The 12,116-nt window shown below is 39.5% G+C and overlaps 1 protein-coding gene across 4 annotated transcripts in view; it reads left to right on the top strand.

The window, feature by feature from the left end:
• Positions 1-12,116, top strand: part of LOC103386349 (band 4.1-like protein 1) — a 60,330-nt gene that overhangs the window by 41,904 nt on the left and 6,310 nt on the right. The window contains exons 13-22 of one of the 4 annotated variants that reach the window (XM_025060304.1): positions 412-509; positions 1,018-1,193; positions 1,380-1,594; positions 2,403-2,438; positions 4,108-4,257; positions 6,387-6,473; positions 6,865-8,253; positions 9,732-9,782; positions 10,371-10,712; positions 11,162-11,296. In XM_025060304.1, coding sequence (XP_024916072.1) covers positions 412-509; positions 1,018-1,193; positions 1,380-1,594; positions 2,403-2,438; positions 4,108-4,257; positions 6,387-6,473; positions 6,865-8,253; positions 9,732-9,782; positions 10,371-10,712; positions 11,162-11,296 — 2,679 coding nt within the window. The remainder of the gene's footprint in view (positions 1-411; positions 510-1,017; positions 1,194-1,379; positions 1,595-2,402; positions 2,439-4,107; positions 4,258-6,386; positions 6,474-6,864; positions 8,254-9,731; positions 9,783-10,370; positions 10,713-11,161; positions 11,297-12,116) is intronic. The other 3 variants (XM_017036726.2, XM_008320561.2, XM_008320560.2) reach the window with 3 other exon arrangements.

The raw sequence follows: 12,116 nt of genomic DNA, 5'->3' as shown, positions 1-12,116 counted from the left end.
GCTAATTTATTACTATCTTAGCAGATGACACTTCTTAATATAATGTCTATCCATCCATCCATCCATCTTTGAATACAGTAGATGATCATAACCCAATTGGCAAAACTGAAGGACGTCTAATCAATAATACTGCCTGGGACTGTGTAATGCAAATAGGAATTTATTAATCAAATTGTTCAGATTTGCCAATACATTCTACAACTCCAACAAATATTTAAACTTTGTTTTTTATTATCTAGGTTCATACTTTTTAAATCATGTCCTGCTTTTATGCATTAATTATTTTGGAAAGTTTGAGATGGAATATGATATTTCAAGTTTGTTAAATAAGTTGTTTTTAACCTGCAGTAAAGAGTACACCCATTTCTCATGTTCCACATTTCTCACTGCCTCTCTGGTGGTTTTCTCCAGTATGAACAGTTTGAAAGTACGATTGGTTTCAAGCTTCCTCACCACAGAGCTGCCAAGAGGCTGTGGAAAGTCTGTATTGAACATCATACTTTCTTCCGGTAAGATTCAATCTTTGGCCATTGTTGAAATGTTCTTCATTGTTAAAGAATATCACAGCCTTCAATGTGTACTTCAGTAGCCTTTTCGTGAGAGATCCATAAATCGGAAATTTCATGGTGGATTCCGATCAAGGCCAACAGGGCAGAAATATATTCTCATAACAAATAATTATGAAAAAACTGCTACTGCACTGAAAAAACTGCACTCAATCACAGGTTCTCTCTTCAGTTCAACGACTTTTTAAAATGCAGCAGGCTTCTAACGTAGCACACAACAATTTGAAACAGTAACTATGTTTAAAATAAATGTTGTTTTTAATGTCCAAAGATTTGCTCTTCTTACTGACTTGCAGTGGCTCTACCAATAAATAAACTTGTTGCTACATAGTTAGCTAAAATAGCTAGCTTTCAGCTTTCTTGTTTCACTGAGTTACTACTTCTGTTTAGAATGTATAGTATTCTTTAAGGAACATTGGTATGAGGAGTAAATCGATACTTGTGTCCACAGATTGGTATCTCCAGAGCCTCCGCCCAAGGGCTTCTTAGTGATGGGTTCAAAGTTTCGATACAGTGGGAGGACACAAGCCCAAACCAGACAGGCCAGCCAGCTCATTGACCGGCCTGCTCCACATTTTGAGCGTTCTACTAGCAAGAGGTACCTGCTGTCCAGAAGCTTGGACGGAGGTAAGAACTGTAAAACCTAACTTGTCAGTGAACAATTGTGTCTGTTTCAACGTATACAAGACACAAAGAAACATTTTTTCTTATAGTGATTGACGAAAAAAATCATGGAGTTATTGACAACAAAGTCTTGCAACTTTCGTACTGAATCCATACCTTAAATGATCATTCACCTCTTTTCATCATCAGAGTTTTCACGGCCGGTCTCGTCCATGTGTGAGAACCAGGATGGCCTGTACCATCGCAGCATCAGTGAGCAGCGTCGTCTCCACAGCCCTTCTGTGGATGAGCAAGAGACCGAGCTGGAGCCCAGTGTAGAGCAAGAGGAGGAGGAGGGCCAGGAAAAAGAGCAGGAGGAGGACGAAGATGGGAATATCTCACCAAGTCGGAAAAAAGAGATAATGGTAAAAAAAGCAAAAAACCCAAACATTTGCTGTGAATCTCAACTGACATGATGATTTCCTCCAAAAAGGTCAAATCGATCTTGTGAGGCTAATGTGAGGCTAAAAAAAGAGTAATATCTTTTAGAGCAAAAGAGAAGAAAAGCAGTTGAACACTGTGCTCCTTTAACACAGACATAGTGGTATTACATTATAAATATACTATTGTAGTATTTGCCATATTTTGTTAAAAAATAATAATATATTTAAAGATGAATAGCTTTGCTTGTTTGCTTGTTTGCTAACAGCAAAATAATGAATTGGACTCACTTTTAGGACTTTTTTTATCAATTGGCCCAAAGTGAGCTGTGTTAATCACTGTGATTGGAGATCAATGACACTGTTTTTTTTTGACAACAGTAATTCTTTCATCTATATTTAGTTTTTGTGACAGTTTTTACCAGTGAAATGCTTTTGTAACGTTACATGACTCGTATCTAATTTGTTGTGTGAAGGCCTTTAATATAAGATGCTGAAGTCACTTTGAACACATCTCTCTGACTACCGTCTGCAGATGTGGTAGTACAATCTCCTCAGGGCAGCTGAAGCTTATCCAAAAAGGCCAAAATGCTGTGGTGGCTTTTGGTGGATTCAGTATTTACTAACACCCTTCTTTTTCATTTCTATTCACTCGGGCCAATATGCTTAGACAGCACGGCAGCTAACTTTTTAACCCTTTTCTCATTTTGCTGAGCGATGCAAACTCCTGCAGCTTAGGCATTTGGTTGCTAACTTGCTTCTCCTTCACATCCTACCTGGTGCTGGCGATTAGGAGGAGGTTGGGTCTCCAGTTGACAGTAAACAGGAGGTATTTTGTGTCTGCTGATTCGGTCTTTGTTTATCTATCTCTGTCTTTATGATAACCATCCAGTCATTCACAGTAATTGTAATTGTTCAGTTCAAGAGTGTCCAAACTTAACCCAGGGCCAGCCTGTGGCACTGGTACATATCAACATGATTCTAAATTTTTACAGATTTTTTTTGCTATTTTGTTGAACATTACCCTTTTTTGCCCTGTTCTGTATTTTACTGTGTGACTGATTTTTGATAATTTGATGACTTTATCTGCACTAAGTCTGAGTGTTTAAGGCACAATGCAAAACGTATAGTTTTTTCACAAGTCACATTAGTATAACTTTTGCTAACAGAAATTTAATTAGCTACATATCTTTCATATTTGGCTTCATCCAAACATTTCATAGAAATGCTTTTGTTAAGTACTATTTTAAAAAAAGAAAAGAGCAGTGCACCTTTTTGCCATTATCTCCTGAATGCTTGAGGGAGCATCAAGTTCTTTTTCAATCACTTCCACTACTAAAAAAAAGTTTGGACACCCCTGGTCTAGTTTACTCTCTGTCTGTCTCTCTGCCTGTCCTCCACTGTTTTGTTTACTGTTGCTGTCAACTCAGCTATCACCAAAAGGGCTGTGCTGCATTGCACCACACAAAAAAGTGATACTGCAATGTTTGTGTCTGGTCTTATTTGTCACAATCCATCATCCCAGCATCCATTTGGCTGACCATAATGCCTTGAGCTGACACTTGAGCTCTGATAAAAGAAGAAAAAAAAAAACGCTCCCTAAAACCTTAAACAATGATGAAATAAACTCTGCTCCAAATGTCTCCTGGGATGAATTTCCTCGATTGTCATGGCATGATACAAATGGCTGAACACAGTCTGCCTTCCTCAATGACTCTGCACTTGTGTTTTACCATCCTGTCTCCTCACATGACCACGCACACCTTAAGAAAAAGTAAAAAAACCTTCTGACCCTGATTATTAGTATATTCACTTCATTTTTTGCTAAAGGTGGCAAACTATTTGACATAACGTTGCAGTGCTGTCAGAAAAAGGAAAATATATATACACAAATTTGCTACTTACCAAATACTCCAAATTAACTCATACACACAAAAGTTTACCACAGAGTAAAGTGTCCACTTTTTTTAAATGACAGTTTTGTTAATGTTTGGTTGTTAGATTTTCAAGTTAAATTTATCCCATTTTAACTCACTATAAACTATCTAACAGTCCGTGCTCACCAAAGTCTCCTTCATGATTGACCATTGACGCAGTGACCACTAGACATCTTTGTCCCATAATTGTAGCAATTATATGATTTAGGTCTGTAAAATTAAAGTAATAACATTTATTATGATGAAATATTATGAAAAATACATATTGTACATAAGTTGTATTTGTTGTTTGTTTTATCGAGTTAAAATAATATACTTATGAAAATATATAAAATATATAAAAAAATATAAAATATATACTTTGAATTTAAATGGAATGTAGTGCAGCTTAAAAGTCACATTTCAAAGCATACATGTAGCCTGTGCATGGTACAAATACTTTATTTCTTAGAAATGCAGTATTTGTTATGTGTTTGATGGTCTGTAACATGCTGATGTCCTTCTGTTGCCCAAGTTATTCTTTTTTCTCTATTACCGTTGTCCTTTTCTTACCTCTTCTAGTTTCTGGACAAGTCTCACGACATGTTGCTGAAGCACCAGGCCAGCATCAACGAACTGAAGCGAGCCCTTAAGGAACCCAACAGCAAGCTAATGAACCGAGAGAAGCGACTGTCTGCAACCTCGCCGACCGGCACGCCAGAGAAGAAAGCTGTAAGTCCGGGCTTCTATGGAAGACAGATAAAGATAAAGATGCTGTCGTATCGTGTCAGGATTACAATGTTCACGCTCACACCACACCTTTAAACTAGCCCTGGTTCTGTCTCTGTCCCTGATAAAATACCTTAAAAAAAGACTTACATTGGTGGTCTACTTGAATAAACTGCCCACGATGATAACGAGACACTAAACTGCAGTATGAAAACTACAATGGCTGACTGATGAGCAGTTGGTTCTTGTACAAGAGATTACAAAGTATTAAGTCACTGGAAGGACACATGCAGCTGGACTTATTTTTTCAAACAAACACATTACTAACATTTAATTTAGACATCAAGAAACTATTTCAATTAGCACCAAAATATGCCCCCTTTGGTATACGCTAGATATACGCTAGATAACACCACCAACAAATCATATTCCACTGGAGACGTCAGCGATTGCCGCCGTGACACAGTTACTGTTGGATTTAGCTGCCATTATAATCAATGAGAGATGTCCTACCTGGTGCATCTCACTGTATAGGTGGCAGTCTATTTCTGGGGCCACATCACAACAGAACAGATCATGAATTAGTCATGGTATCAGCATGTAACGTATACATACAGCTACATTAATTAATTATTGACCTAACATAAAAGGCCTATAAAAGGTACGTTCAGTTCATATGAGTAAATACATGTATATATTTAGACACTTTAGTCTGGTCATTTGAATAGTAGCTGCCAAGCCAAAAAAGTGTGGACCCCTGCAGTAGACTTTACCTTGAACCCTGACCTAAGGGACAGTCAGCCCTATTATTCAAAAAGAAAATGTCTTTCTGGGAGGTAAGAATCAACTTTAAGTTTTTAGTTTGGCATGTTAACACTCGTATTACTATATATTTACATACATTTTATGGTTGGGCTTATATCAGGGTTTTTCAGGCATTTCCTTGGAGCCTTTGTTGTTTCCACCTCAGTGAATAGTGAGGTTAAATGATAACTGTGCAGCGAGATTAAGGGAAAGATGAAAAAGAACCTCAAGAGGTAAAAGTCTGCACTGGAGAGAAGAGTAATTAAGGGAGGTGGATGAGTTTAAATACCTGGGCATGAAATATTCAGAAGACAAGGCAGTGCTGGAAGAGAGGTAAAAAGATGGAGAGAAAGATACCAGCTGGAACTGCAGTAATGAATGGTTTGGACACAGTGGTGTTGTTTAAAAGACAGGAGACTGATCAAGTGGGGGAAGAGACTCAGATGTTGAATTTTTAATTAGTAGTGGCCAGGATGGAGAGCACTATAGATGATACGTTCAGTGGACAGCTATGGCAGGGCATTGTGCAGATAAAGGTGAGGTATAATAATTTAGACAAGTGCTGAGGAGAGACAGTGGATACTGTGTGCTGGGTTTTGGAGATTGGTGTAACCGAGAGAAAGACAGAATTGAGGGAGAACAAAGGTAGATGATCCAAGAAAAAGAAGCCAGACGGGGAGCAGCAAATTATGAAGTCGTGCACTCTATTTTAAAATATGTGCATAATAACCTCTTCTGTCTCTGTCAAAAGTGTAATTCAGTCAATTTTTCAGCAGTATTTAAAGTACTGCTTAAGTACTTCATAATTACTCACAGTAGCAAAAACGATAAAACATCTTAATGTGATTAGATCAAAGCATTTTTATGCACATCAAAAACTCTTCAGACTTGTTCAGTTAACATTGTTTTTAATGCTGCACATTTGAATTTGACGATTTAATATATGTGCATGAACTCAACACTGCTGACAACATATGTTTGAGATTATATCCCTGTCAAACAGAGAGGAAACAAAGTGTAGCATGGTTTCATAAACATTTACTTCTGTTTGAGTGACTTAGGCTTTGGTGGAGAAATTCTCTGGTATTTTACTGAAAATTCAACCATTTCATGGACTAACAGAGATTTGCATTACAAATCCTGCTGCTTTTGGTGGGTATCGCAAGGACCACATTGATTGTAGAGTTGATTAAGATTTGATCCAAATTTCTTTTTCTTCCCTTTTTGCATGAAGTCTTTCATCTAACTACTGTGTTCCCTCACTTGTCGTGGGGCTGCTAACAGCTCTTCTTTTCCTCTCTTTTACACACTCTGCCCTCATGTTCCAGTCGCTGGGCCGAGCAGCTGGAAAGGACCCTTTAAACAGTCTGTCTGTTGAGGGTTACGTCCAGAAGACTGTGGTCACATCACCTGAGGTTGCCAGTCTTACTTTTTCTAAGCCATTATTGTTTCTTTTTTAAGAAAAAGTGGTGTGGTAAAACTGCATATTTAAGTAACAAACCTTTTACAGGGGATTTCAAGGTCTTGTACAATACTATTGAGACGTGTTCATAGGCAGTTCCTTTGAATTTGGTTTCTTTTTCCTGCCTAACCTTACTCTATTTCTAGGCTTAGTGGCAAATTCAGAAATATCAAAGTATTTTGTCCTGAGACGTTGAGATTGTCAATTCCTGTGAGGGGAACTCATACTTATCTGTGTATTTTCTACAAAGAAATACACATATGTGCAAGTTCTGTCACAATGTAAATGCATGGTTGTCAAAAATCACGCGTGTCTAACTGTGTCTAATCTATGCCAACATGTAGGGCTCTGAGGAGTGGGTATTGATTGAAAAACAAGACACTTATCAACCAGACCTTGAGTGGAAAGCAAAGGAAAGGAACAAAACTCTCTTATCTGAGTCCTCGTGGGAGAAAAAGGAGCTGGAAAAAGAGATAGATGTCGCCATCATGGCACATAAAGAGTTACCAGGGTATGACAGAAAGGGATTGAAAAGCCATATTGACGAAAAAAAATCATTCAGCCAAGCAGGCGATTGCTCCGAATCCCTGCCATCCAGCAAAGGTCGCTTTGTGATTCAATTATCTGAGAGTACAGATTTGTTGCAGGACAAATCTAAAGGTAAACCGTGCCTTCCTTCAGAACCTGAGGCAAAAAGCAACCCATCCTCAGGCGCCCACCAGATAAAGGAGTGCACATCATCCAAACAGAGAAAAAAAAGAAGACCGCTCAGCTTAAATGTGGGTACGTCTGCAGAGCTTCTGTACAGAAAAGGAGGGAGCGATTCAAGTGAAGATGAATGCTCAGACTCTGACGATAGTCCAGAAAAAATGTCACAAACAAGAAATCACTACGAGTCCGCCGCTGCGTTTCAGAGGGATGATCCAGAGCCGGTAAAGAGTCAGTTGGTCAAGGGCTTCAAAGACAAGCTGGAAGATATCTGTTCAGCTGAAGCCCAGCACGTGGCCACTCAACAGGCAGAGGAGACAAAGAGAAAAAGAAGTCAGACTGAAAACAAAGATATTGATTTAGGGTCAGTGAACGGACTTGGAAAGATAGACCACAATATTTCATTTAGTGGTGTCCAAGGAGAACGTGTGATTAAAATGCAAGGCAAGGCTCTTATTGACAATAAGGAGCTAGCAGAGGTAAAATTGCGACAGGTCAGGACACACGAGAGAAAGATCAGCAGCTCTGGGGCAGAGGATATTGAAAATCTGTTGGGAGAGAAAGGTCAAAGGACATCTCTCCACAGACTGTCCAGCAGCAGCTATCAGTCAGAAATCACCCGGATTGTTCCTCTGAAGCCAGAGAGGTCAAAGAGCATAGCGTGTAAGGATGAAAGGGACAGAAAAGGACAGGAAGAAGCCTCTCGGCTCTTCAGAAGGGAATATCGCTGGTCTGTTGGCTCCCCGGAAGGATCCTCAGACCTCACCTGGAGTGAAGTCTCCACCTTCCAGTCAGCGTTTGTGACAAATGTGGAGAACAGTGCCAAGACTGACAGTATCCATCTGTCAGGCAAAGGCCCATCAGAGAGTCAGTCATTCACTTCAAAGATTTCTCCACTTCCAAAAATGCCTCCTCCAGCACCACCCGTGAAAACACAGAAGGCCAGGGAGTCTGGGCTAATACTGCGGAACAGTTGGAACGCTGGCAGGGACTCCAGTCTTGATGCAGCCAAGAAGAGACACTCGGTAACTCTGCTTGGCATCTGCTAATCAGTCATTGGACGTATAGCATCGCATGAGCTTCAGACAGACTTGCACACCATTTTTCTTTTAGTGTTTTTTTGTTTGTTTGTTTGTTTGTTTGTTTGTTGGTGTTTGTTGTGGTGTTGAAGTGACGCTTTCCATGTTGCCAACTGGAGGTTTTCTTTAACGGGAGCCTCTTTAATTGGGGCCTTCAATTGCAATTCACTCATATCTTGGAATGGTGATGAACATATTTATTTCATGTTTAAGTTGTTATTTTCCCTCTTCCAATTTCTATCCACATTTTTTTCTTCAGCCCACTTTTACGCTGTTGAAGCTTACATTTCATTGTCCTGCCATTGCAAATCTCCACTACATTTACAAACTGGGATTGTAAAAGAAATAATTTATTATATAACATTCCGTAAATCAATTGCCCAAGGAAAGCGAGAGTGAATGCTGCTGGCATTCTTTATAGACAGCTATTAGCTCCCAAAATGAGACTTAAATCGAGTGTGGAATTCACAACATGCAAATGATAAAGAGCTTTGTGATCTCTATAAAACTGATTTACTAGCATTGTCAGAGTTCAGCCATCATTTGATTCTATGGAAGTGTACATTGTAAATTAGACCCTTTATCATCCTCATTTTAAACTGGATTGTACTACCTAACCCAAACACTATAGTGCAGTCAGGTGTGCACAATTAAAAATTCTATTAATTAAAACAATGACAGTGTTTTTGGTCCTTCTGATACGCCCACTGCATCATCAGTGCAAAGAGTTTGTTTTTACTGCTTCTTTGTGAAGTGTATCAATTTTTCTAGAAGTCAAAAGTTAAAAAAGCGACTGGATTGGCCTATTTGGATTGGTATCTTCAGATTGTGACATAACTCTGTATCCTTCACATAAAAGTGGTACTTATCCATATGTGCTGAGCCTCTTCATACATGTACAAGAGTCTGCATGAACTGTCGCCGTCATTACTGTCGTAGACATGGCTCCTCAGACCATATCAAACCATTGTGGACTTGCAGATGTGGAAAGTGTGTCGCATCAGAAGCTCCATTTGTGTTGCCTGACGGTAAACCATGCGTTGTCGCGACATTTACTTGGTTGAGTATGTGGAACTGCCGCTTTACTCACACTTATCACTTTTGGTGTGTACGTCCCATAATGTTATTGATTACAGAGTTAAGCAAAGGACAATGGTTTTTAGACCTCCATTTTGGATTTGTTGTTGTGTTTGTTTCGTATGTGATGCGGCCAAAACTCAGGCTAGGTGCACCTGTAGTTTGAATTTAGAGGGGAAGATAAAATACGCAACATTCCTAAAAGTTGATGCGAATACTGCCACCTAATTGGGTCAAGCTTTGCTGCAGGTATCTCTGTCTGTGTGCTGTTCTGTTTGCACACTCTGTACCTTTGCTTCTTCTAACCTTCAGACGCACATGTCTTTTTCCTCTGCTTCCCTCTGCAGGAGCCTGTCACCACCCCCGCCATCTATGAAGAGCAATTTGCTGACTTAAAGGTTATTTATTGTGTCTGTATTCTATTGAAACCATTATTCCACAACCTCATTTTCTCTGCAGGAGTCACAGGCTAAATTGCATGTCTCTATAATCACTGTCCCATTTTCCTGATAAAGTGTATGAAGAAATAGCTGCAAGTAATGAAGAATTAGATGCCACACTTAGTAGTTAGAGGACAACTGGACTGTTTTGGTTTCTTGAAGACGTTTCACCTCTTCATCCAGGAAATGTTTTCTTCAGTGCTAACCGACTGCTAGTAAATTCTGGTATTTAGCCTTAAAGGGTGCTTTCAGACAGTACTGGTTGTGGCTCCGGTTCCTTTCTGGAGTCTGTGAACCTTGGTGCCTTCTGGCAAGGTTGAACCAATGAGGGTGTAGGTCATACATTGTCATTATCCATGTCCTGATTCCTCCGTCACATCTTTGCATTGCGTATTGAAAAGCATTAGCGATGTAAAAAAAACAACTTTCCATTTGGATCATCTATTGGGAACATAAGGAACGTACATTGTTCCATGTCATCCTGATTCTCCATTTATTCATCCACCTACATTTGAAGTGTGTTTGTGGCCCTGTGTCTGTACCCAGAAGGAGTGTAGAGACAGGGGGCCTCATTCAAGCACAGCCACAGAGGACGAGCAGGAGCGGGACACTGTGGCCTGCATGAGAGAATCCCACCTGGGCATCGAAAGAAAATGCTCCAGCATGACGGTCAGCTCCACGTCCAGCCTGGAGGCCGAGGTGGACTTCACTATCATCACTGATCTCCACTCCGGTGTGGAGGATTTCTCTAAGGGCATGCCAGAGCTCGGGGACAGGGAGCAACAGCCAGAAGTTGGACGAGAGGACTTTGAGGAGACCTCCAGGTTTTACTCTGCCCGTCTCATGGGCTCCAGAGACAAGTCTCCTATAGAGGAAAAGCTTCCTGAGGTGGGAACCTGTGAGGTAGATGAATGTGTTTGCACGTCGTCAACATCGTCAGCACCACAGCATTTCCCATGCTTGGTTGGACTTTTTGACACAAGTCTTTATTTTTCCTTTTATTTTGTATAAACATGTTTTGTTGCCAAGTGATTTCAGTGGGTTTTTTTTTATCATGTTGATTTCTCTTCACTTGTTCCTTTAATTTATGCATACATTGTAATAACTCATTCAGATTACATTTGCCAGGTGCATCATTGCGTGAATTCCCCTACCACTGCAGCATCATTTGCATGTTTTTTTGTTATCAACCTGAACCATCCAATAAAAATGCATTTCATCTTTTCTTTTACTGTGTTTTTTTACTCTGTATTAACAGTATTTGAAAATGTTCAAGGTTGCTACCCTATGCTTTAATTTGACTCTTTTTTTTTCTTTTCCTTATGTGTTACACACAGCCTCCGGTGGCAAAGAAAGAACCTAATGCTGTTTCTGTTGCCCGTATGCTGAAGAGGGGCGACTCCAAGAATGAAAGGGACGTACCTGGGAATGAAACCAATGTCCAGAGTCACGTTGTCAGAGTCTCACCTCAGGTACATATTATGTCATATTATACATATACATATTATTTTATGTCATAATTGGACCAAACTGGCATTTACAGTTGATCAATTTCAACTAAGTACCTAACACAGGCTTCTGTTTACAGCCACTGACATACAGTATCCATCTCCCAACATCACCCTGATCAAAGAGATCTCTCATATAAGATCTCTGCTTCCTCAATGATAATGTTTTTGGCCAATTGGACTGTTTCTCTGTATAAATTTGCATAATCATTTTTCTATTTTCTAAGTAGATACTGTCAGATTTTTGATGTTTTGGAAATGCCAGTTCATTTTTTATCATTTACCGGTAATTCTTAAAAATATCATATTCTAAGTTGATTTATAACGCTGTTTCACGGACTGAAAGGTAAAATGAAGAGATTACCTAAAATAGTCATAATAGAAAAACAGAAGTAAATGATTGCTGTAATGAAAGGACTGAAAATAACAAAAAATGATCAAACAAGAATCAGCCTCTTATATACCAGATAAAGTACGTCAGGGAACGGGACTGTCACAGGAAATCTACTAAGATGCACACGCTGCTGATTGTTTTTCTGGGCAATAGTTGAGTCACATCCTTCACTGATAAAATGTCAACACATCAGGGGCATTTGTGGCAGTTTTATAAATTGCAGCTGAATGGAATATGACGTGTGTTTGCACTGCACGTCACTACAAATTTAGGTAAGACCTGGGCAGATTATTCCTGTCACTTTGCTAAGTTGTCAGGTTGCAGATTTTTGGGGGAAACTTGTTAGGAAAAGGAAACTGAGGACAACAAGTTCCACTATCACTCAACGTG

This window comes from Cynoglossus semilaevis, chromosome 11 (assembly GCF_000523025.1).
Source record: "Cynoglossus semilaevis isolate Cse_v1.0 chromosome 11, Cse_v1.0, whole genome shotgun sequence".
Lineage (NCBI taxonomy): Eukaryota > Metazoa > Chordata > Actinopteri > Pleuronectiformes > Cynoglossidae > Cynoglossus > Cynoglossus semilaevis.
Note: the sequence above shows the minus strand (reverse complement) of the source record. Positions and strands in the feature narration are given on the sequence as shown.